This window comes from Kogia breviceps, chromosome 1 (assembly GCF_026419965.1).
Source record: "Kogia breviceps isolate mKogBre1 chromosome 1, mKogBre1 haplotype 1, whole genome shotgun sequence".
NCBI classification, from domain to species: domain Eukaryota; kingdom Metazoa; phylum Chordata; class Mammalia; order Artiodactyla; family Physeteridae; genus Kogia; species Kogia breviceps.
The window spans coordinates 196137612-196164384 of NC_081310.1; the positions used below are offsets into that span (position 1 = coordinate 196137612).

At 46.4% G+C, this 26773-nt stretch overlaps 1 protein-coding gene across 8 annotated transcripts in view; it reads left to right on the plus strand.

The window, feature by feature from the left end:
• The window catches only part of RERE (arginine-glutamic acid dipeptide repeats), a 418432-nt gene that overhangs the window by 312591 nt on the left and 79068 nt on the right, over window positions 1–26773 (plus strand). For all 8 annotated transcript variants that reach the window (XM_067018162.1, XM_067018153.1, XM_067018161.1 and 5 more), the window contains one exon: window positions 8083–8181. In XM_067018162.1, the coding sequence (XP_066874263.1) occupies window positions 8083–8181 (99 nt within the window). The remainder of the gene's footprint in view (window positions 1–8082; window positions 8182–26773) is intronic.

Here is a 26773-nt window from a genome sequence, read left to right on the forward strand (position 1 = left end):
TCATACATTTATTTCATTATTTTGTTTATGTGTGTGTGTTTCCTCTTCTCTGAGCTGCTCCTTTCCTCCTCCTGCCTACCCACCCCGCCCCAGGTTAAGAAAAGACCTTGAGCCTGCTGTCACCCTGTGGCTGGAGGAGCCCCCGAGCCCATGGCTCCCACCAGATCGCCAGTTCTGAGCTGCTCCAGTGTAGATGTTTGGGGCAGGGGCTGAGTCTCAGACTTCCTAGAAATTGGGCTTATGGTAGAATCCTCGCTATGCTGCTTTCTAGAGAAGTGGCCCCGAGCAAGACACTGAACCTCTCAGTTTTGTTTCCTCATTTTTAGTGCTCTCGCCACAAAAGAGTGGTGTGAGGGATGATGAAATCATAATGACCTAGTAAGTTCCTAGCACATGCAATACTCAAGAAATGTTGGTTCCCCCCTCCCTTCTCCTTTGTGACCCCAGGGGCTGGCATCATTCCTGGAACATTGTACTTATTCAGAGAGTGTTGGAGCGGGGGAGGGTTGGTCCAGCGACAGTGTATTTCCTTCTGAAGATTAACTGAATCTTTCCCTCAGCCCTTCCTCTCAGCAGTTAAATTCTGTCTTTGCCATGACCTCTAAAATGTGTGCCCATAGGAGTATTTAGAGAAATTTATCCTCTCCAGTGCTTAAATAGCATTATTTGGAGTGACAGTAGCCAAACAAAAATAAACATGGTGCTTTTAGTCTTAACTCTAGTCTTTAAATGTATACATGTATCATATTTTGAGCTTGGTACTAGGTCATTGGTGATGGAGGAATGATTGAAAATATATAGGCATTTGTGAATTACAGATTGCGAGATAGAACTTTTTAAGTTGTGTCTTAGATTTCAGCAAGATTTCTCTCATGTTAGTGAGAAATAATTGAAATAATTAAAACTACATGAAGGATTTTAAGAACTTTTCCAAATTCCACTTTTTTTCCCCCTAAGTTATTTTGGCAGTTTATTGTAAATAGTGTATTTTTCAGAGCAAAAGACTTTGAAATCTAATATTATCCTTAATGGACTGCAATTATTTAATATTTAGCGTGAATGCAGTCTAACTCAGGTAGGCTTTTTCTACAGTTATTATAACGGCTGTAATTGCAAAAGGATACTTTAGTGTAGTAGAAGCTGCCAGATGCAATGCCATTTGATCTAAAAAGGTCAGTAAAAGGGACATTTAAATTAAGTTATAAATTACAATTGAAGAACAATATTTTGATGTGTGAGACCAGGGATGACAGGGCAGGAGATGTAATTCATGGGTTCATTATAGAACAGAGGTGCCTGACAGCTGAGCCGTGCCAAGAGGAAAATTTATTTGCAACATCACGCAGACAGAAAATGGCAGCTCAGATGAAAAGCCTGAGTAGAAACTTGAAACCTTGTGGTAATACTGTGGAGTTTATGCTAATAAGACTGCCCCAGATCCAGCGATGTTTAATGATTGCTGTAATATAAATGAGGTGTTCGGACATGTGCACATTTTCAATCTTATTTAAATTAAGACCTCGTCCTTGCTCTGTAAAATAACATACTTTATAACCAGGCATTAAGGTTGATTCTCTCACCTCCCTGTCCAATATACAGATTTGCTGAAATTTCAGAATTGTTTAGGCAGGAGAGTTAAAGCTTGAAACAAGAATTCCATCCATGGCAGCTTTGAGGAAGGATATAATTTAATGTTTACAGCAGTCCATGAGAAGTTCAATCATGAGTTAATTAAACTGTAGGCAGTCATTAAGTATTATTTATTCTTTCGAGAAGCTTGCCAATAAAGCACTTATATATATTAAATTACAGAAAGTAATAAGCAGGGGATGATTTGTCAGGCTGAGTGAGAGTAGCAGGTTTAACTCGGGCAATTTTGCAGAAATGTGTTTTTCTTCTCGTGGCCTGAGCCTTTCTTCCTGCTGAGCACAGAGAGGTCAGGGGCTGTCACAGGACACTTGAGGCTACCGTAGTCCCCGGCACTGTGGGCACCTTGAAGGTCCGGGTGTTTGAAGAGGCTCGGGTAAGAGCCGTGTCCCTGAAACATTACTCCCCGTGATGCTACCGCTGGACAGTTTATGGTTGTTTGGCATTTCGGGGTATCTTGTCACAGTGTCTCATTTCTGGCTTTTCATGGTCCTTGGACACAGCTGAGGGCTGGTGTCGTCAGGCCCATTTGACAGACGAAAACCTCAACTCGGCTGGTTTGTGACGAAGCTGCTTAATAGGAGTCTGTCCCCCGGCGCGGGCTCTGAGCTGTGTTCTCCAGGCTGCAGAAGGCCTTGACTGTGGAGCGGTTCGTGCAGAGGGGGCTGCTGAGCACCTGGAATCTTTGAGTCATTGAGATTTTTATGCAACAGCCAGCTGTGTCCAGTTACAGAGGGCGCGGTGTCTTTGGCTCTGTGTGAGTCAGTGTTGCAGCTCCTTCGTGGAGCAGAACCGAACGAGGAGTTTGTTACACAGAAGCTGCCATTGTTTTCAGAACCATCCCCCTCGGCCCCCCCAGCCAGGTCCACCCTGCTGGTACCCTTGGGCCATCGTAGGCGGGACCGTGTGTAGCATTCGGAGTTGCTCAGGAACTCCGTGGAATGAATGGAAGGAAGGCAGAGAATGTGGTGGAAGCTGCCTGCCTCCGGGGCTTGAACGTCCCTCTGGGTCTCAGGGCACCAGAAGGCGTGGCCGAGGAGGGTGGACACTTAATGGGGAGGAGCCACCCTGGACTCCTTCACAATGAACAAACCAAAGTCGAAGGGAAGAGCGCAACCTGAGGTTTCTATGGAGGAAGTGTGGGGAACCAGATGGCGGGCTTCTGGAGGACAGCGCAGCAGGGGTAGTTCCACGATGGAGTCACTTAAAGGGCTAGTGGATTGGTGAAAAATTGCCACTTTGTTATCAGACCCCCCAGATACTGACCTGTGGTTTAGGGGAAGGTGGCTTTTACTTGTGCATAAGTGCAGACTTGCAGTTCGGTGATGTGGAAGCGGCAGATTTACAAGTGCGTGCTTCCCCGATCATCGGATTAAACACACACACATGCACGCACGCACGCACGCACATGCGCACACAGGCCCTGTGATGATGAATTGGAAAACGGTGGTCTCTGCGGAATGACTTCCTGCTTTAGTGGCTGGCAGGTAGTGATGATAGTGTGAGGTCTAAGTTCTCCTCTTACCAGTAGCTTGTGAAGATTGGAAGCTGATTGAGTAAAGATGCTATATCTTGGTCCCTGCTTTTTTTTTTTTTTTTTTTTTTTTTTTCTTCGGTGTGCGGGCCTCTCACTGCTGTGGCCTCTCCCATTGCGGAGCACAGGCTCCGGACGCGCAGGCCCAGCAGCCATGGCTCACAGGCCCAGCCGCCCCGCGGCATGTGGGATCCTCCCGGACCAGGGCACGAACCCGCGTCGCCTGCATCGGCAGGCGGACTCCCAACCACTGCGCCACCAGGGAAGCCCGGTCCCTGCTTTTTGCAGTGGTCTTTACCCAGTAGCTCCAAAATGGTACATTTCTCTATACGTTAAAATTGCATTTAATCCCAGATTTTCCCAGCCGGGCTTGGCTGCAAAATGGACAGAAAGGTTTACTTATCTTGCTTTAATTGCTCTTCTAAGACTACAAAGTGAAGCTGTAAGACATTTGAGGGTCTTCAATGCAATTCCTTTGAAAAATCTTCTCTAGGGTAATGGTAGAAAATCTTATTCACAATGAAGAACGTTTTATTACCTTAGCAGTATTGGGAAGCCTGCCCTGAATTTCCTATATTGATGTATCTGTGTGATTGTGATCAGGTGTTTGAAATTTGAAACGCACATGTTTTTCACTGGTTGAGATCATCCCAGTTCTTCAGAGCTTGACGTGGTATTAGAGGGGAATATTTTCAATGACAGTTTTTAGAGATTTGAGACAGCCAGTATTTTGGTAAACTTACCAACTCTGATTTACATGAGGAATACAGTTGAAACAATCACTTAAGCTCCAGCTCAAACATTATTTTGGCCCCAGTCTGAAGAAAGAAAATCTTCATAATCATCTAGAAAACAAACCCTTTTTAAGAAGTGCTTTCTTGTGCATGATATGATATGTTAAGGAAGGAGGTGGAACCCAGCAACTCGACCTGTTAGGACCCTAGAGTTCGGATGCAATGCGGCGTTTGGACAGATGCGTCACACTAGGGCAGTACTTGAAGCTGATTCTCAGACCAGCGTTTCTGAGGTGTGTCGCCGGTTACGCCCAGCTGTATTTATCCCTAGCACCCTGAATAGTGTCTGGCACAGCTGAGCGCTCAGTAAATATTTGCGGAAGGAACGAAGGATATCGTGAACTCCCAGTAGTTTTCCCAAAGTGCTCGAAAGATAATCAGCAAAAGAAGCAATACGGGCTGTAACAACTATTAATATGTTAGAAATATATCTTTAGTAAATATTAATTGAAGTATTTCTTTAAAGATGTAAAGCTCTCAGAATTTCTCAGACAGGATTCCCGGAAAGTGGGAGTAAGTGTTTGTACCATTAAGAAGGCAACTGTTTAGAAAGGTCCCTTTGGGTTTCCTGGGAAGGGGGTGTGCCAGAGCAGAACTTTGTACTGGCCTTTATGAATTATCGACAGCAGCACAGTAACACCCTAACTTCGTTTGTTCAGTCAGTATTTGTCACTGCTGGCGAATAATCCCACACCTTTTACTTTTCAAATGTGTTTTCGTATAGGAGTGAGAGAGGTGGACACTCTGGATATTTATGGAGTTCATAGCACGGAAAGGTCGGGAAGAGGAATATTTTAAGAGGACAGGCTGACAGTGGATCAGATGAGAGGAGGAAATTACCCGTTATTTAGGTTGCCCCATACATCGTGACCGCTCTTTCAGGGGAAAGTATGATCTGAGATAAAGGTTTGTAAAGGAGGCGTGAATGCTGGGATATGTTCTGGGGAAACGTCTTGCTCTGCGAAGCACCTCGCTAGAAATTTGACTGGGGGCCTCGTGCAAAGCAGGAGCTGGCCTCTCCCGTAAACCGAGCGACCACAAGTTCGGCAGGTCACTCAGAACACTTCCTCCAGCTCATTTAAAGCTCTCCTTGGTTCACCAAAGGGCAGGAATGTCCTAGGGATTAATGACTTTACTTCATTCACTCGTTCACTTTTGGAATGAGCCTTATGTTCTTGTGAGTAATTTCCTGTTATCAGCCACGTAAGATTTAAATTTCTTTTCTGTGTCCTGTACCAGAGTTTTAATCAAATTTCATTAATTATTAACGTGAGTAATTATGTGAAACATAAGTGGTTTTGTTTAGAGTTTCACAATTTCTTTTTCTGTCTCTGAAAAGGCTACTCTCTAATCTAGAAAATTAATGAAAATTGAGTGGAGACTGCTTCCTTCATTTTTTTTCTCTTTCCTTTTAAAAATAAACAGCCAACACTCATTTAGCGTCCTAGGTGCCAGGTACCGTTCTAAGCAATTTTACATGTATTTTCTAATGTTGTCCTCACAATAGCCCCAAGAGGTAGATGTTATTATTATATTCATTTTAAAAGATGACAAAATTGAGGACCAAAGAGGACAAGTAATTTGCCCAAGGTCACACACCTAGTAAGCAGTAGAGCTAGAATTCAAATCCAGACAATCTGGCTCCGAAGTCCACAGTTTTTCATCACTCTCCTTATAATTACCCCATTTACTATAACGACCTCTTATAAAATGTCGTTAATTTGCCATGAGCTTTTTATTAAGAATTTATGATTTGATCAACTTGAATTGATTTCAAAGTGTCACTAACGTGTGCTTTTTAAAAAAATTAAATAGCCGTATAATTTTTCCTTTTATTCAGTTCTGATTCATGCTGTTAAGCTCTCATTACAGATCCTCATTATATTATAGAACTTGGCAAATACCTGCTTGTTCTGGGTATCAGGCGAAGTATGAAATGCTAACTTTATTTTTATTTTATATACTTCTGAAAGGAGGCCAGATTGGACGGTTTTCAAACATTTGCACATTCTAGTATTTTAGTATAGTATTTTGTTTACTTAGTATAATATTTATATGTACTATTTTATTTTTAAAATAGTCTAATGATGAATGTCATAAAAATATGTAAGTTAGTGTCTAGCATTCATATGCGTTACATACACCCCACACAAATAACACTCACCCACACCCTACCACCACCAAAGGCAGGATTCAGCACTGATCATTGTCATAGGTGTTTCGTTTTGTTTTAAGGTAGTTCACTTAATAATTAACTTGTAGCCTGTACTTCCTTGGGTAGTCTGGACTTAAACTGGGGTCCTGTAACGTGGGAGACTAGCTCGGGAAATTTTAATTTTTAATAACTTTTTGTTTTGCTGAACGAGCAATGAAAATGGGTATTTGTGATAATCCCTTCCAATAGCAGTTAAATGATTAGAAGAGAGACTTGATGTGTATGTCTCAGACTTTTTATTTATTTGTTTATTCATCCATCCATCCATCCATACAAACAAACAAATATTTATCACAGGCTTACTATATGCCCAGCCCTGGGGCTACAGCAGTTGCCAGGAAGGCAATCTGTAGGCTCTCTTCGAAAGTCTTCTGTTAAGGAGGGGAACACAGGGCTCTCTCCTTCAGTTGAGTCTGTAGCTCCTGGCCTACACCTAGGTGATAGTAATTGCTGTAACCGGCTAGAACTTTTTATCTTGTATGTGTTGTATCCCCACAGCACATCCCCGCTAGTTTGTGAGTTTCTGGAAATAAAAACTGTGACTTACCGGTTAATAAGGTTTGTACTGTATGTGTACTGGGGATTCAGCAAAAGCTGGTGAATTGTTCAAATAAGGGATTGAAGCGCTGGTGAAAAGATCAGAATATCCATTGCATGAGGGCATTTTTGTTCACTGCTGTTTCCCCAGGGTCTGCTGTGTGGTCTGGAACCTAATGGGTACTCAGCCAACATCAGGCTTAGTGAATTTGAAGACCCTGAGATTTAGATTTGGCTTGAGTCTACCTAAGGACAATAGTTGAAGGCCTTTATTAACTTAAGAAGTATTTCTGTGTATATCACCTTATGCTACAGACTCTGTTAGGTACTGGAGATACAGGTCTTAGCCAAAACAGATGCTTGTGTCAGAGAAATAGATTTGTAACGGAACGGTAGATTTTCAGTGAGAAATTTGGAGGGACAGCCATAGTTTGGGGAGGTCGACTGAGCAAGTCGATTTTTCTACCTGCTACTTCTCTTCATTGTCTGCAAGTTGAGACTTAGGAACCAGAAGTGGAGAGGGTCACAGGAGCCAAGGCAGGCATATCTTTGCAAGATAGAGAGGGTTCAGGGGTGCCAGGCACTGCCCAGGGTTGAAAAGGATATAGAGTGGAAAAAAAGTTCAATAGCTTGGACCAGAGAGAAGTCTGTTCCTAAAAGGGCCATGTAGATAAACCAACGTCTTCATGTATATGTACTGAAAAGTTAGTATACTGTTACATAATTAGATTTAAAGCTTTCTATATTTAGGTACTTGAGATTTTTCTTAGCGAAATTACTACAGTTCAAAGACAAGAAATGCTAATGGGATAGAACGTGATCTAGCATGTCTTTAGGTCACTTTGGGGGAAATGGGACAAGAGTAGAGGTCATGTTGGCTGGGTTTGAGTCTAGCTCCACCACCTACCGGCTTAGTATGGTGAGCACCTTTACATGACCTTTCCATGCCTCAGTCTCCTCATACGTAAAATGGGTGAAGATAGTTCCTACCCCGTAAGATTAAGTGAGAGACGATCTCCTCATAGGATTAAGAATGGTCATGAGTTCATGGAATGTACTTAGCAATAGCCCAGGCCAGGTGTTCAATAAACGTCATTGTTACTCTTAATCCTGTTTCTGTTACTGCCAGAATGTTCTCTGCCTTACCTGTTTCCCTTTCGCAGAGCAGCTGAATTGGGGTGGGGGGGTGTTGGATAAGAATGAATTATCACGCTGGCTAAAATGGCTCTGAGTCTTGTATGCTCGTCTCATGACTCTTCTGTTAGGGTAAATGCAGGGTCCCCCACTTTATTGATTTGCTCTCAGTTCCGTTATTTGGTTCAGGTAGCAAACTAAAATTGTTGTTATTGTTTTAGCTCCATGAAAGCGGTTATGATGCCGGCAAAGCCCTGCAGCGCCTGGTAAAGAAGCCTGTGCCCAAGCTGATTGAGAAGAGCTGGACCGAGGACGAAGTGGTGAGCTTGCGGGGGTGGTGGGTGAGGGATGCTTTGCCTCGGGTCTTGGTGGGGCCGTGCGGGGAAGGTGGGGGGGGCAAGGGGCGGGGTCTGCCTCGGGTCCGGGACGTCGGGGGGCTTGCCTCTCGCTGTCCTCCCAAGGTTCAGTCGTGGATGCAGGCTGTCCATGGCATCTGTCAGTCAAGGGAGGGAGCCTTGAAGCCTCATAACTGTATGGAGGAAAGACTTGATTTTAGTAAGCATTGGTTCTGTAGATAATGGGAAAGATTTTCCCAGGTGTCATGGAAAGAGGGGAAAAAAATTAATAGTTGCTCTTTAAAAAAATTAGTTTGGGTTGGTTGGTTTGTTTTGGGTGCAAGCTAGCTTTTGATACCTCCCGGTATTAAGACACAATCATCTTAAAACCAGTTGGTACCCAACCTAGAGTAGGGCTGCTACCCCGTTTTTATTGTGTAGCCTGGCAGGGTCCCTAACCTGCTGAAGGACAGTAGTCAAGAGCAGGAAGCGTGAGCTCGATTAAATAAATACAGTGGCTCTTTCATATTCATTCTGTTAGTGTGGCCCATTAAAGAAGGTGGGGAGATAGAAATGTATCCACAAATACAGATTTTTCAAACCCATGGACTTTATCCCAGCCGGAGGAGTTCTCATGAAGCTGCATGCCCCGTCTCGTGACTTTGGGAAGGAACTGCTATAAAAGACTGAGAGATTTCTTGTGCTTTTGCAAGTAGAGTCTTCAATAGGAATGTCACCGCTTGACATTTGCCATTTCGGTTGAAGGAGATTAAGATGAGGGCTGTGGCACTGATACACACGTCGATTGACTGTAAATTCCTTGCCTGTGTTTAAAACTGCGCTAAGGAAGACGGTTTAGAAACTGTATGGCTTTCCTGATCCTGCGCTTTCGTTTTTTCAGCAGTATCTACCAAAGGCTTATTATGTGCCGGGCGCTGTGTGAGGAGCCATCAGGGGGAACACAGGCCCCACCCCACGAGGGGAGACCATCTGTAAATGAGTGTATGTCAAGGGGTGAGACACGGGCTGAGGAAGACAGTAGGGCAGCGAGGAGGGGATGAAGTGGGTAGGGCTGCCTTTCGTAAGGAGGCTTGGGAAACGCCTGGGGAACACCGTCTGAGCAGAGACCTTAGAGAAGCCAGGAGGCGAGCCTTTTGGATGTCGGGGGCCCTAAGGTGAAAGCACGCCTGGCATGGCATGTTCGAGAAATAGGCAGGAATGTGTCTGAGGGGAGAGCGGTAGGAGAGGTGGGGGGCCGGTCAGGGTGGCCCTGCTGTTTGCTCTGCACGAGCAGCTTCCAGCTTCCGAGCACAGGGACTGGATCTGGCTGCTGAGTCAAGCGAGGGCTTGGGGCGGGGCGGGGCGGGGCGGGTGGGGGGGCTGTTGGGAGAGTCCAGGCCGGGGCTGGGGATGGAGTGGCGCAGCAGCGATGGCGGCTAGGAGCGCCGAGATCCTGGGGGTCTGCTGAGCGGAGAGCCAAGGCGGCGGCGTGTTCATGGACCGGCTACGGGATTCGGATGCGGATGCGGATGCCGGTGGCTGGGGCTTGAGCGGGATGGGACGGGGAGAGGACTGGGAGGCAGCCGGGGGCACTGAAGTGGCCGGCCCTTGAAGGCTCCGTAACAGGGCACCTTTTCAGCGGTCCCTTCGCGCTCCTCACGGCATGAGACTGATGATGAAGCTGCTGTTGCTGTTTTGCAATTAAAAATGTTAAAACTTTACATGATTAGTAGAGTGATGGAGACATCTTAAATATTTGTTATTCAGATAGTGGCCGAAGTGAAAATGTTAAACTCAGTTGTTTTGAAAAGTCATATATTAAAAAACTAAAAATAGAGTTGCCATATGATCCAGCAGTCCCACTCCCGGACATGTATCTAGAGAAAACTCTACTTTGAAAAGATACGTGCACCCCAGTATTCATAGCAGCGCTGTTTACGATAGCCAAGACATGGAAGCAACCTAAGTGTCCGTTGACAGATGAACGGATAAAGAAGGTGTGTGTGTGTGTGTGTGTGTGTGTGTGTGTGTAACATGAAATATTACTCAGCTATAAAAAAAAGGATTTCATTTGCAGGAACATGGATGGGCCTAGAGATTATCATTCTCAGCGAAGTAAGTCAGAAAGAGAAAGACAAATACCCTATGCTACTGCTTATATGTTGGAATCTAAAATATGACACACATGAACTTATTTACAGAATAGAAACAGACATAGAAAACCAACTTATGGTTACCAAAGGGGAAAGGGGGTGGGTGAGGGATTAATTAGGATTGGGGGATTAATAGATATAAACTACTATATATAAGAGAGATAAACAACAAGGCCCTGCTGTGTAGCACAGGGAACTGTGTTCAGTATTCTGTAATAAATCATAGTGGAAAAGAATATGAGAAAAATATTTATATATGTATAACCGAATCACTTTGCTGTATAGCAGAAATTAACACAACATTGTAAATCAACTATACTTCAACTTTTAAAAAAAGTCATATGGGTGTTCTTTTCCACTGTAGACCTATTTATGTGAGAAGGAGATAAGAGATTTGATGGATAAAAATTTTTAATTCTACAAAAAGCCTTTGTGGAAGACAGACATAAGGGGATGGGACGAATGTGGCCCGTGCGACCCGTCCTAGGGCCTGGTCCGCACTGATGAGCTGTGATGGCTGCTTCCCAGACTCACGCTCCTTCACTGGGTCTGCGGTTCCTTTTGGTCTCTGCTCTTCTTCGGCCCCCATCGTCCCTCCCCTTTCCCTGTTGCCTCCCCAGCTCCTCACTAGCCGTGACTCTGTCCCCCTCCATTCATTCGTCCCGTGACCTGTCACTCCCTCTGGAATTTTCAGATTCCAGCTTAGAAGAAAGCTCTTCCTGCTTGAGAGACACCTGGCTTCCTTCTGCGGCGGCACTCGCTCACATCCGGCACACTGTGGGCCGCGTCCCCACTGCTGCCCCTCTGGGACTTCTCTTCGCAGACCGTAGGGTGAAGGGGGCGGGATCTGACACGTGGGGAAAAGCCCAGCTTAATTCTGAAAAGTGAACCACGACTCCAGAGCGCTGCCCACGCCGAGTCCCGGGTAATGGTCTTTAACTGCATAAATCCTTGTCAGGCTGGGCTCATTTTTATCGTGTTTGCTTCTTGTTTTCGTGTTAAGTTTTGAGAGATGTTTTGGCAGTCATCCAGCCCTTGCAGAGCCTAAGGATCAAACGGTTCCCTCATTCATAGGAAGTTAAGCCTCACTTTCTAAAACCTCAAAAGTGGACGAGAGAGTGTGATTGAATAACTGATAGGCTGAGGGAAGCTTCCGATGAATGTGCCCACGTCACTTCTTTGAATCATTGCACGTGGCAGCAGGGCACGTAAAGCAACACGACTCTTCTCCTTAGCCTGGTTTTGGTCGTGAGTAAACACCTGCCCTGTGCGTGTGGCCCCTTCTGCTGAACTTCCCGCATCTTCTCGCCCCAGGAGTCGCAAGAATAAGCAAAATAAATGGGCCCCAACTCAAATAAATACGTGAGCCTGCCTCCTTTTTTTTCCCCTCTCAATGTTCTGTATACTTGGGCGTTCTAGTTATTTTTAAACTTCATCGCCTCCAGTGTATGAATCTGACCCAGCTGCCCAACATCTGACCTGACGCCAGTGTCGATGCACTTGCTTCCCTTTGCACTGACGTGAATCAGACTCTGTGTGAGAGGGTTTGTGCAATGAGCACCTACCGGTGGGAGCCCCCGGCTGCGCGGGGGGCGGACAGCCCGGACACCTCCCGGGCCCTGTGCTCTGGGAACAGACTCCGCCCCTGCCCGCCCAGGCCCAGACGCTGGCCGCCTTCAAGGCCTGGCGAGTTCTCCGGCCCGGCCCGCGGCCAGCACTCTCCCGCCGCACTGCGCCTCCCGTCTGCATCCTTTCTTGGTGGCTCGTCCTCTGCCGCCTCGCGTAGCCTTTGCGCCGCCCTCCCCAGCTTTGCTCCTCACCGTCCTTATCTGTGAGTTGATTGTCCTTCTAGGCTGCAGACATATTAAGAGTGAGGGCTTCCTAACAGTGAGAATGACGTCTCTGCCTTTGAGGCGCTTGAGGAGCACTGACAGCTCTTTATTCAAGATGATTGTTTTTATTTTTATTTTTATTTTTTTCTTTTGTGGTAAGCGGGCCTCTCACTGTTGTGGCCTCTCCCGTTGCGGAGCGCAGGCTCAGCGGCCACGGCTCACGGGCCCAACCGCTCCGCGTCACGTGGGATCTTCCCGGACCGGGGCACGAACCCGCGTCCCCTGCATCGGCAGGCGGACTCTCAACCACTTCGCCACCAGGGAAGCCCAGAAAAACTTTTATATGCATCCAGTGCTAACCTTAAAAGCTTTACTTTTGGGAAAAGTTCCCAAATTATGATTAATAATATCACCCAACCTCTTCTTCCCAGGTCTTTCAGATAATCATTAATCCTTGACATCTTGGGCCTCAGAATTATACAATTAGGAGGCCTTTCATTTCACACTTTTCTCTCAGTAATTCCTTGGACACTTTGTGTGCTTACAGATATGGTATTTCTTATTGAAGTTGCCTTGGGGCTGAGATACTTTAAATTCTGTTGAAGTGAAGCCAGATTTGTGCCAATTTCTGTCAAATTCTACGCCAGACAGTGACAAATGAACTCTGTTTTAGAGGAGAGACTGTGAGAAACACCTTGGTAGCTATAGCTCGTGATGGCGTTTCAGGCTCTGCGTAAACCAGGTCGGATCAGAAAAGCATTTTTGCTTTAATTCGTGAAGCTTATTGAACACCATGGTATGGGCAAAGGTGGAGCCAAAGCAGATGGCTTGCTGCTTGCTGAACTGGAGAGTGACACGGATGCTTAACCAGTTTCACTTACATTGTGCTGAAAATATTGCTCCTTTTCAGGAAGCCGTCCAGATCCGTAGAACTTGAGAAGAGAAAGAGAAGGAAAGTACAGATCAGAACTTTAAAAAAAACAAACAAACCCCAAACTCTAGATTATTAGGTTTTTAATTAAACATGATGAGCACATTTAAATATAACACAAAGGCCCCAGGCTGAACTGCGCCTAATCGAAACACATTAAGTCACCCTTCCATGCTTGGATAGTTATTAATTCTGTTTATTTATGCATGCAAGCTGAAGGTAGCATTTGCGCTGTTGTGTTGTTGCTTATTGCACTGGGATTCCATTGCTGCTTGATGCTGTGCTCTTAATTAGCATTCAGCTGTTGATTATGGAAATACTGGGGATGCTAATTGAATTCTTTTTAAAATTCAGGGCCTGCATTTTCCTTGTGGAGTTTGGCCTGACTTGCAAGGTTGTAAGATTGGGTGCTTCACTGAGCTGTGCATTTCACCCTTTGCTTCCCATCCACTTGGCCGTGTTTTGGAAATTATTTTTGTGTTGAATTAGCTTTCTGCAAAATTCCCGGTGTTGCATAAGGGAGAGGTTTTGTTGCTTAGGATGTCCCTACAGAGTGTTTCCATTTCATCTTGGGTAACTAACTTTTATCTTGAAATATGCTTCCCGTTAACTATTTCATACCAATCGTGATATAATACATTGAGGTGAACAGCCTAGATACAAATAGCCTCTGAAATTTTTATCCAAAGGTAGTTAATCTGTGGTGGCGATCAACCTTAATTGGCCATGTACATGGATTTGCACATTCGTAAATTTTAAGACATCCGAACCATCCTTCGATTTAAAGCTCAGTTTATCATAAATATAAATGAAAATCCTTCTTTCAAAATTGACATGACACGGCAAACTAATTTTCTGAATATCTGTAATCCAATGAACCCGTGTGGCTGGTCAAGGAATTACACAGAATACACACAGCTATTTCCGCGGTGTCTTTTCCCCAGCAGCATCTTCTGATGCCTTCGTTATGCCCTTTTTGGAATGTCTGCTGGAGAAAACATTGTTTTCATTGTTCACTCTTTTCAAGCCAGACATCTGGATGTGCCAGAAGACAGAGCTGCTTAGTGGGGCAGATATACAATGAATTTTATTTACTGTTTGTGTAGCAGCTGTAGAAAATGGAATTCACAAGAAACCCAGAGTGAAGGTCCTATAGCAGCCGGAGGTAGTGGAGGTGAAAGCAGAGAGAAGGGGGCAGTGACAAGGGGGAGAGAATTTCCCACAGCCTCGAGTTACCGATCTGCACGTGAGCTTTTTTTTTTTTTTTTTTTTTTTGCGTTACGTGGGCCTCTCACTGTTGTGGCCTCTCCCGTTGCGGAGCACAGGCTCCGGACGCGCAGGCTCAGCGGCCATGGCTCACGGGCCCAGCCGCTCCGCGGCATGTGGGACCTTCCCAAGACCGGGGCACGAACCCGCGTCCCCTGCATCGGCAGGCGGACTCTCAACCACTGCGCCACCAGGGAAGCCCTGCACGTGAGCTTTAAGATGTCCATAATCTTGGTGTTTAGTTTTAAATGTTATATATTCAATATAGAGGAAGGCTTAACTGTATTATATTTATTGTTGGAATGGTCCACTTTCCGGAGGTGTTGAACATTTTATAAAGTCGTTCAAAAGATGTTGATGACAGGAGGTCATCTAGTTTGAATCCATTCATTTTCTTCTTCTTTTGTAAATTTTATGGGAGTGTTCCCTCTGGTTAGCACATTATTGTAAAAACATTAAAGGAGAGTTGAAACCTCACCACCATCTCACAGTCTCCTGGTTTCATACTCTCTTCAAAGCACTTTGTTTCACGTACGTACGTCATTTTATGTAATTGTAAACTAACATAAATTGAATCATAACATTAAAGTTTTCACTTTCTAAAGTCATCTTAATCTGAAAATTTTTACAGTTTGCCTCGAACCCAAAATATAGACATGCTGTATGTAGTGCAGCACATAATAGGTACTTAGTAATTTTTAAATTGGATCAAAGTAGCTTTTTCTCTCTACTGATTACGCTTCCTCTAATTTTAAACTAAATTGGTTACTGTTTCTTATGAACAGCTTAATTCTTAGATATGAGAGTAGGAAAAATAAGAAAAATTATAAATGTTGACATATTTCTTACACGTAATGTATCTATTTTACTCACTCATGTTATGTATTCTTATTATGGTCCATGTTAAAAATCAGTCCCTTAATATTAAAAAAGTAAAATGTAGATTCGGGTGAAGTTTGCCTAGTGTTTCAGGTATTAATGAAACTGAACTATTTTTTCTGTAATTGACCCCATCAGCCTTTGAATCAAACTCTTATTTAAAGAAGTTGATAGTGTGGATATAGTGGAGTTTATTGTCAAGTCCTTTTAGAAATGAGACATCAAATTAAAAATCAAGGGGCTTCCCTGGTGGCACAGTGGTTAAGAATCCGCCAGCCGATGCAGGGGACATGGGTTCGAGCCCTGGTCTGGGAAGATCCCACATGCTGCGGAGCAGCTAAGCCTGCACGCCAGGCTTAGCTGCTGAGCCCACGTGCCACAACTACTGAAGCTTGCGTGCCTAGAGCCCGTGCTCTGCAACAAGAGAAGCCACCGCAGTGAGAAGCCTGCACACCGCAATGAAGAGTAGCCCCTGCTCGCCGCAACTAGAGGAAGCCCGCACATAGCAACGAAGACCAAACACAGCCAAAAATAAAAACAAACAAATAAATAAATAAATTTATAAAAAAGGAATCCATCTCCTAATGCAGGGGACACGGGTTCGTGCCCTGGTCCAGGAAGATCCCACATGCTGCGGAGCAACTGGGCCCGTGAGCCACAACTGCTGAGCCTGCGCGTCTGGAGCCTGTGCTCCGCAACAGCAGAGGCCGCGATAGTGAGAGGCCCGCGCACCGCGATGAAGAGTGGCCCCCACTCGCTGCAACTAGAGAAAGCCCTCGCACAGAAACGAAGGCCCAACACAGCCAAACATAAATAAATAAATAAATTTGTATTTTAAAAAATCAGTTATATGTGCAGAAAAGTTGGTGTAAGGCAGTCAATTTTGTCACTTAGTTTGCAGAAAGATTCTACTGTGTAACGAGCTGTAAAGAGAAATGTACTTTAGAATCCTTTTGTAAATGAAATAGGCCAAACATTAGAAGGGGAGAGATATTTCAAAAATTTATTTCAGCATTTCTTATCAGCAGAAGTTGCCTCTGGGTTCAATCTACAAATTCAGCTGTGACCTTGCCTTTCACATATTTGGCTTTATTGCTTTCTAAGCTTCCTCTTTACACTGTGCTCGTTAGTATGTCTGGTTTTCTTTTTAGACAAGGTCATTGTTTTTTCATTTTCTTTAACCAATACGTTTTTAAGTTCCTTATCCCAAGCCCTAATTTTAGTTTTTTGCTTCTGTTTTTAAAGAAATCTAACAATAAACTGTGCCATGCTTTTGGGTTCCGTGTGTATGTGTCTGTTTGTATGTTCGTGCAAGTGTGTGTGTTCATGCAGACGGAACAGAGACCTGGGAAGTAACCCCATGTTGAATATAAGCGTAGCCTAAATTATCTCTCACTGCTCAGGATAATCTTTTAAAGTCAAAGAGAGTAATTTTTATGGGACAGTTTTCATTTTGCTTGAAGTGGGGGAGTGCTGGGAGAAGCCTCAGCTTGGAAGCTTAGTAAGTCCTAGAGCGGCAGGTTACTGAAGCCGTGATTTCCATCTCCTTTTCAGGGACGTGTAAAAAAACAATGGAGATGGCATACGCTTTTCAGCCACTCTCCATCATCTTGCTCTCTTCATTTTTAAAATGAGAACAGGGCACAAGGGGACTTGAGAGATTGCATTTGTTCTCCCATAGACAAAGTGGGTATTTTATAAATGAAGAGGATGGAAAACCCTTTCCTTCTGCGGTTCCTTAGCAACAGAACTAGAGTCAGTTTAAATGTGTATGCATGGAACGCTCTGTGGATAGTGACATTGGAGCCTTATATCTCCACAGGTGAAACATACCATATTAGCCTGGTAACTAGAATTCAGGGTTGGGGGAAGGAAACAGGAGATTAAATTTTTTTTAAAAAAAGGGAACCCTACATTGAGAGGAAGTAACTCATTTAACGCCGTCTCCTCCCTCCTGGCACACTTACGTCTTAAATCTGAAGTCTCTCTTAGGTAGAAGTAGTCATGGCCTTGGTAGCCCCCTAATTGCTTTGTTCACTAGAGCGCCAGCCTGTTTTTTTATATTTCCTAGTAGCGTTTCATTCTTCTTCTCCTAATACCCTGCATGCTGCTAAGTGATACTTACTATGTTTCAGCACTTGCTTTAGGACGTTTTACGAAGTATGTGGATATGGGTAAATGCCAGTGCATTTTCCACACCTACACAGCATAGCACTCAGGAGGAGCTAGGAAGCAGACTCTGTTTGGTGGGGTCACAGAGGAGAAAGACAGTCTCCGCGGTTTGCTCACCACTCAGTGTTCAGGCCCAGGTCTGTGTCTCCAGCTTTGCATTTGTTGAGTTTGGTGTTGGGGCTTGGCAGGTGGCAAGTGAGCGTGAAGATGGGATGACCCCTTCATGTTGTTTACCAGGATACTTAACTCTGATCTTAGATTACTGGTTGAAAGTCATTCATGTATTTCGTAAACGTCTGTGGAGCGCCAGCCCTCGGCCAGGCGCCTTTCTATGTGCTGGTGCTACAGCAGTGAACCGAACAAACAGAAATCCTTATCCCCGTGGAGCTGACATTCTAGTGAGGAAGACAGATTAAAACAAGATCACTAAGGGACATACCTAGTGCGCTAGCTAATGTGCTAGAGTCTCGTATCCCCAGAACATAGCCCAGGGCCTGGGGCAAAGTTGATCATCAGAAAATACTGTCTGACTGGGTTGAATAGAAGGGAGACCTGGTAGAGGCTGTTCTCCCCGCCCCGCCTCTACTCTCAACCCCCCAGAGCCTCAGACCACTTCAGTGGAGTTGGCGCACGTGGCTGAGCCCGGCACTGGTACCATCAAGGAGAGCTGCTCCTGCAGCCTGCGCGGGGCCAGGGCACGCTCTAACTCCAGCAGAATTAACTGGACATTTCCCTGTTATTTTCTTCTTGGTAGCTTCCCTTGGAAGGAGCAACCAACCCCTTCCAGTTGTCTGTGGTTTTCTCTTCTAGACTCCAATTTTAAAAAGCCCATTCCTTGCGAGCATCACTTGATACTTACTGGTGCGTACGGTCGCGGTGGTCCGCCGCCGTGAGAGTGAGAAGGAAGGCGCCTCAGCAGCTGGCCCGGCGCGAGGCTGCCTGCTCTGACTAACCCACCTTCCCTCGACACCCATCAATCACTCCTTCAAAGGAGAATGACCTGTTCGCTCATCTCTTTCTTATGGTTGGCCGGCTGTCTTGGGCAGTCTTTTTTGTGACTGTGAGATGTGTGTGATACAGTCTTCCTGACCGGTTTCCTCTAAACCTCTAGTGCGCTCCCACTGTTTGGTCACTTTTGGAATGTTTTCTTCCCTTGCAAAGGGCTAGATTGCATGTCGTTAATCCAAGCAGTACGGAACAGAAGAACTATCAAATAAACATACCAAGGGACTAAAAACAAGGAGGCAGGGAAAGCTGCAAGTAAAAAAGAATCACAAAGTAAGAAAGAGAATTGAGCAGACTCACTGAAATTACATCACGTGGCCTGAGGGATAAAGAGTCTAATGTGTCTAGAGCCTGTTTTATTTAGTTTTTTTTAAGTGTATACTGTGTCATTCTGGATCATTGTATTAAATGATCAGAAATCACGGCCCCTGACACCACCAGGAAGGCCTCTATTCTGGAAGTAGGAGAACGCCCAAGCCACGGTGGAGTCAGTGCTGCTTCGTTGCCGCCGCCCCGCGTTCTCCGAGGGCACCGAGGGCACGGCCGAAGTGCAGGCCCTGGACTCTGGGGGAGGGCGGGGTCAGGGTGTTACGCTCCCCTCTGCTCTCTGGAAACCGGGTCCCCTCCTTGGGTCTTAGTTTTCTTGTCTGCGGAATAAGAAGAGGAGGAGGAGGGGGAAAGGACGAACTTTGCGATGCCTGACAGGTGTGTGTCGAATCTGGACTTGATGCATCTCGGCCTGCTGCCCCCGACCCTTTCACTTCCCAGGTAAAGCATTGGCAGATGTTTTGTCTGAAGCTACCGGAATCACCTCTGGTTAAGAAATTTGAAAACACGGACACCTGCACACTCAGGAGTCCTTTTAGTACTAACTAAGGGCCGTTGGTTTTCTCTTGCAGGCAGTTTGTAAGTTTTGATTATAAATTTATTTTTTGCCTCATCTTTCCCGTCAGCGGTAATAAAACAGAACCTTCTAGACTACAGAGATGCACGTTAACGAGTGTTATGTACTGTGACAGAGTGGGAGGCAAGGATGAACCATCATCAGGGGCTCTGCTTTCTGTTACTTCAATCCCTTTCCTCCTCTCAACGGCCCTGAATCTTCTCTGGGAGCCTCTGTTGTTGAAGTCTGTGGAGGTGTCACATTTGCTAATAAGCTGCTTTTCCAAACAGGCACTGTCAGCCTAAATTAGTCATTTTCTTTCCTATCTAGGGTTTTGCAGGATAACAGTACAAAACAGGCTTGGTTATCCATTTTTGAGAGGAAAGTGTTAGCAAAGGAATTTAACAAGGTCTTAGCAAGGGAACCAGTTGACCTGGACCCCAAACCCAGGTCACGTTAATCTAAATCTAAAATAGCTTTGCCTGTGGAGAACGCCGGGCTCCGGGTGTCGGTGGTTCCCATTCCTGTGCCCCCAGCAGAACACCTCTTGGGACTCTTGATTCCATCAGACAAAGCTGTTCCAGGCTCCTGAAGCAGCTTCAAGTGTGGGATGGACCCTGAATACTTGGAACCTTCCCTCTCTGTCAAGTCCACAGAAATGACATTCTCCAATCTTTTAGCAATAACTAAAGTTAGAAAATTATTTTCAGATTGTCCTTTGGGACAGCCCAACTGCTTTGTCAGCTTCCCAAGTCTTTCTCCCCAGAACAGTCTGACCCTGGCAGTTTGTTTTCCTCATTAGAACTCTCTGACTTTATCATCAGCTCACATTTGTCCTCCCTCCCTCCTCCTGTCCTCTCCCCACCCCCTTTCTTTAAAACCCCCTGTCAAACATTCCAAGGGTCCGTTTAGATTATCTTGCTTTTAGGCAGAGGGAGCATTCGGTTGCCCACACATTTAGAGTCAGTAAGCATCCCACCATACTGTCCTCTGCTGCTTTGAAATAATTTTAGGGCGCGGAGAATCCCACTGTTAGGAGGATACGCGTGTATAGGAGAGGCCCTCTCCCTCAGATGAATATCGGGACAAAAGGGATTCTTAGAGCGCAAAACCCAATGTCATTGACGGTTTCTGGGTCACCGACTTGAGGTGTGCCTTAGATGCTATTATACAGGGAATAAGTAAGAGAGAGGCGGGGTGTCTTTTTCGCCTTGCATCAAATCGAATTCCACTGAATTTTCATACCCACTCTGTGTGAGGCTCTGCTGGGTTTTGTGAGACCCCTTTACCCGCTGTTCACCGCCCTCCCTCTTCCCCTGGTTGAATCTCCCGTTCCCATTGCGGTTCGCTCTTCTGTTGTTCAAGTGGTAGGTTTTGTGTTTAGCTTAGATTGTTAGAAACAATTTAAAGACAATATTGTATTCGAAAGGAACTTCTTGGTGACTTTAGACAAATAAACGTCATCTGTTCTTTAACTGCTAAGATCTCTGCAGGAGCCACCATAACCTCGACAACTGCCTGGCAGTGTGGCACCCTTGGCTGATTTTGCCTGTGGCTGTGAATGAGAGGGTGAGTTGGATGCTGGAGCCACAGGCCACCTAGAGAGCAGAGAGCAGCCGCGCAGTTGCAGAGCCGCTTCGAGCGCCTCTTCTACTCCCGCCAGTATGCTGGGGTCCACGGGAGACGCAGGGGTGAACGTGCTGCTCTGTGTTCTCCAATAAGGAGATCGGGAAGGACGCTGAGGAGGAGGTGTTATTTGAGAGGAACCTTGAAGGATGGATGATAGCATTTTAGCCGGCAGAGTTGACAGAGGTTAATGGAAGAACAAAGGCATGAAAGAATGTGGGTAGCTGGTTAGTAGCCGATTACCCAGTTTGAAGGAAGCTATGGGTGGAAGAGTGTTTAAGGCGGCTTATTTAAAGCCAGCCACCCTTTACGGGAAGAGAGGTTTGTCTTTAATTTAATAGGAAATAAGGACTAATTACATATGTTTGACTATGGGGAATGCTAGGCCTGGGACCGTCTCCGAAGATTAGTCTGGCAGGGACAGGATGACGGGTGGAAGTGGGTGGAGAAGGGGGGGGGTCACGGTTCTGAAACTCGGCTACATGTTAGAATCACCTGGAGAACTTTAACGCGTCCTAGTGCCCAGACTGCGCTCTGAGTCAGAGTCTCTGAGGTGGGGCTCGGGCGTCCATGTTCCAGGCTCTGAGAACCACAGGATATGGGATAAGGACTCTGGTCCTAGTGAGAGATGGGGAGAGCCCCGAGTTTATAGCACTCGTTCTCAACCTTGGTTGTACACTGGGACCACACGAGAAACTTTAACTAACACACACACAGTGGAGGCTTGGGTCCCACCCCAGAGGCTCTGAGTTAACTCACCTGGGATATAGCCAGGGTGCTGGGGCTCTACGTACAGGCAACGTTGAGAAGAACTGAGGTAGAGGCCCTGAGAATCAAGAGGAGGGATGAAAATCAAGAGGCCTGTGGAGTTACAATAAGACCCTTGTTATGTGCCAAGGTGCTGTGCTGAGCGCCTGACATGAGTTGACTCATTTATTGACATTCTACAGAAGAAGAAGCTGGGTCACAGACGGGAGGGAGAACTTTCCCGAGGTCACAGAGCGATTGGTACAGCCTGCTTTCCAGCCCGGCCTCGTGGTTCCAGAGCCCCGCTCTTAACCTACTACACTGCATGGCCTCTCTGGAGAAGCCTGGCTGATTGGAGGTGGGAAAAGGGGGAGAGATGCCGTTAAGATTTTGTGTTTTGGTACAAGGGAGGAGGCTGTTGGTACTATTAATAAAATTGTGAAATCAGGAGTGCTGCTTGCTTTAGGGGAGGAGAGGAGAGTTTATGTTGAATTTGAGGTGATTGTAGAAGATGCAGGTGGGTGTAGCAGTTAGACATGAAGGTCTAAAGATGGGAGGGTTTTCTCGTTTGCGGAGAGGGTTCACAGTTGAGGAAACTGGACTGGAAGAGGTTAATTAGCTCACTGAGGAAGGACCACAGAACTAGTCAGTGCAGGGCAGGGATCGGATGAGGTTGCCAGGGGTAACAGTGCAGCAGGAGGAGAGACTCGTAGGGACCCCTTATGCTCAGGGGCAGGAGGGATGGAGAAAGAGGAGAAGCCACACCTGTGGCACCGGCCCGAACGGGAGTCGCCCCAAAGGCAGGAGAGCAATTTGCTTAATTTGTTAAACGTTGTGTTTAACTTAATAGGCAATGAGGAATGGGTCCATATCTTTTAATGTGGGCAGTGATAGGACTGGGGCTGTCCTTTGCGTAACTTACCTGAAGGACTGGTCCAAGGCCAGGATGCTGAGGCACGTCTGCCAGTGTTGATCGCGTTGCCGAAATAACTGGCAGCCCAGGCCGCCTCTGGAACCCGGGGAAACCGGACGGACGTGGCAGGGGAGCTGAGGGGTTAGAGATCACAGTCAAGAAGAAGAAATTGTGTGGGATTCAGAGTTGACTGTGCAGCAGTAAATAAAAGAAAGTTTCTAGTTTTATATCTTAGGTGTTTTTTTTTTTTTTTTTTTGCGATACGCGGGCCTCTCACCGTTGTGGCCTCTCCCGCTGCGGAGCACAGGCTCCGGACGCGCAGGCGCAGCGGCCACGGCTCACGGGCCCAGCCGCTCCACGGCACGTGGGATCCTCCCGGACCGGGGCACGAACCCGCGTCCCCTGCATCGGCAGGCGGACTCCCAACCACTGCGCCACCAGGGAAGCCCTATATCTTAGATGTTTTCACAGAGTTCCAGCCGTAAGTGGATGGCTAGGTTGGGATAAAGGGCGGGCACCAGGAACTGTGACTGCAAACACAGTATCCGAGGGGCTCTGGGCAAGATTTCTCACGTTCCTGAGAGTGCTGTCAGAACGTAGGGTAGAGAAAGGGGCCTTCTAGCGTGGTGTCAGATCACTGACGCAGGGGGGAGGCTGGCTGGGCTGCTTGATGTCAGGACGAGGAAAGTGGCTAGAGGTGGTAGGTGATGTGGTCAGACAGGAAGGAATGTGCCCAGAACGAGGCTGCTTGCCCTGTCATCGGAGGGCTTGAGAGGAGAGGGATGTCGTGTGGCTCTTCTGTGGGGATGCTGATGGAGGGGGGCCTTGGCTATGAGGGCATTTGGAGAAAGGGGGGCGGGGAGAAGACAGTAGGTCTCCAGGGTATAAGGATCCAGTTGGGGTTGCTAGGGTGAGGTGTCCCGAGTCAGCAGTAGGGGTTGGGAGGAGAATCATGGGGAAGTGGTGGCGAGGGAGGATTTTGTGGATAGGACAGTGTATAGAATTTGAGGTCGCAGGTTGGAGTGTTGGCTCCAGAATATATTGTGCTGTTTGTTTCCTCAGTCACTCAACAAGTATTAGGCATTTAACTGTGTAACCAGGCACCGTCTAAGCTCTAGAGAGAGAAATAACGGTGGACACACAGTTCTGATGGTGCCTGCATCCTGTTGGGGAACAAAGACGAATAAATGAACACAAATAAGGTAATTCGGGTCGATTCCATGAAGAGGGTAAATGAGCTGCACCCGGGCTCTGAGCAGGGCGGGGCTGCCTTCTTAGGGGAACCGCGCTTGTCATTCCGAAGCACCTTCTGCTGAGCAAGTCTGGGCAGCCCATACCTCTGACAGTTGAAGTCAGCTTAGGAGGGGCGATAGACGTCTTTCTAATAGTTCAAGTTACTTGACCCCCATCTGGTGATCTATGGGGTCACGTCTTAATTGCCTGCGAACTGTTCCTTGTCAGACCAGGTAAATGCCTCCAGGACCCAGGAGCTTTTGGTGAGCTTAGAACAGACTGAATTTGGCTGAAAGGTGGAGTGGGAACTTTTTGTTATGGAAGTAAAATCATGTTGCTGTCTTTCACGTGAAATCCACGCATTTGTCATGCGTAGACGTCCGTTTTCCAGTGTGGGGGACGCAAAACATAATATCTTTAAATGCTGAAAAGATTCTGTAAGCCGTTTTCATGACTTTTTGGACTGGGGGAAAGACCGGAAGATGAGGGTCTGGCTCTTGTTAAAACTTTTGCTGATAATCTTCCAGTCGCTTTGGACGAATGTTCCCTGTGGCCGGGAGGGAGAACGGGGAGGAGCTGTCAAGCTGTGGCTACACCCCAAGGCGGCTCTGTCTAGCCCCGGAGCTCCCTTTAGATGCCACCGTGGTGTCACTTTCTGCGATGGCTCCTCAGTGTGATGTGTTTTGTCGAACAGCCCTTAAAAGAAAAAAAAAAAAAAAAAAGGCATGAAGGAGCTTGATAAGTAAAAAACTCATTTCCTCATTACGGAGAACGTCTCTTTCACCCTTTACGAGAGGCCACAAGAATTTCTTCCCCCTGTTCACCATCCAGACGGTGTTGAGACGGTCCCGGCAGTCCTGCCTGCCTGCCTGTGGTCGGAGCAGCCGGGTCTGCTGGAGCCTGGGAGGGGTCTCAGAGCTCTCCTCAAAGTAACTGGGGGAAAGAAACGTACTGCTGGTGGGCGAGATCTCCTCTGCACGTTTTTGCTGCCGTTGGGTCCCGTTCTTCTTTTGGTTCACGATTTGATCAAAATCAAGAAATTCTAGTTTCTCCTCCTTTTTTTCCTACCCCCTCCCTTCACTTTTCCTATTCTCAGATAACTCCCCATCTGTCTGTACAAAACCACCCACTTGTAACGTCACTAAAGTTTGGTGGTAAAAAAACAAAAGTGTGGGTAAACCTGTTTCTGGTTGAGAACAGTTTTCATAGCTTGGCCATTCATTGATCATCTTTTAAAAAATCGAGTATCAACTAAATAATTAGGCTCCTCCTGGCCCTGAAAGGCCCAGGTTCTGATAATAGGATTTGTCATTGAAGAACGTTGCTTAAACGCCTGTCTTGTTATGTGCAAAGGACTCTGCCAGATGGCCCCAGACAGGACCTCCCTCACTCACGGAGAGAAATGGCAATGATGGACTTGGGTGCCCAGAGCCTGGTACCAGGCAGACTGTGGGAAGTTCCATGGTGGGGTCGCAGAACAATGCGGGGACGGAGGAGGGTGACAGAAAGAACATGGACACGAGATAGTGAACATACTTGTTCAGGGTCACACCGGTGGTAAGGGAGGACACCCAGGAATCCAAGCGAGATAGTCCAGCCCAAGCACGGCTCTTTGGCGTCGTTGCACAGGATCCCCGGACAGGAGGATGTCATGGCAGAGGACTTCCCTGGCGGTCCAGTGGTGAAGAATCCACCTTCCAATGCAGGGGACGTGGGTTCCATCCCTGGTCAGGGAAATAAGATCCCACATGCCGCGGGGCAACTAAGCCCCACACACCTCAAGGAGAGAGGAGACCGAGCAGTGCGACGCAGATCCCCGTGAGCCACAGCTAAGACCCGACAAAGGCAAACAAATAAAGAAAATAATAAATTAATCGAGTAGACTATAAACAAAACAAAACCAAACCCCAAAACATCAGGGCAGGAGATGCAGAGGTGGGGGAGTGCGGGGCCTGCTCAGGCAACAGCAGGGGCCTGTGGCTTCAGTGGGATCCAGGGCAACCGGGGCGGACGTGCAGGCCACGTGCTACCCCCTTCCTCCTCCTTGCATTCCTCATAGACAGTGTCTAACACGGCGCTGTCTCCCGCTGAGCTGAGATGAAGCCTCAGTTCATTTTAACACAACTTCTAATCCAGATGCTTGTGTCTGGTGGGAGCTGAGGCTGGAGTGACGGAACGGGGATCACTGAGCACTTTAATTGCACACTGCGGAGTCTGCACTCTATTCTTCTTGAACGGAGAAGTGCCGTAATCAGTTTTGGAATTCAAAGAATGGCTTTGACCTCAGTGGAACAACAGTTAACACAGTGTAGGGCCTTCAGTGGTGCCACCTGTCTGGCTTCTAGAAAGTGTTTTTAATAACCCTCGTTTGGTTCCGTTAGGTAAGACCAGAGTCTACTAAACCTAGCCGAGATGTGGGGCATGCTCTGCACCCCCAGGAGTCCCTGTCTTCCTTTTGGGTACAACGTTAAAAATGTTCCTCATAGAGCCCCTGAAAAAGCTTTGCTTGCAAAGCCACATACTCCCTCCCAAGCTTACATCGGCGTACACTTTTTTCATCATAAGGATGTAATTTCTAACGTGTCATAAATACTGACATTTGAAAATAAAACTGTCCCATCGTTTTTTAAAATACATCCACTGCATTTTGGCTGCCATCGTCATTTATACCCATTATCGTCCGTTTTAAAAATACGTAAATGGGCTCCTCTTTAGCAGTAATATTTTACAATTTATCTTTTCCCCCCTCCTAACATGTAACTAGTAATTTTCCAGTCTACTTCCCCATAGACTTTATTTCTGATGTAAAGCTTTTTGTGCTTGAGAGTCTATTGTCGGATCACGCTTTCATACTCCCTACGACAGAAGTGTGCGTCTCAAATATGTGTGCGTGTTGTCATTTCCTTTAGCAATAAAGGTCTGAGTGTTAAAAGAAAA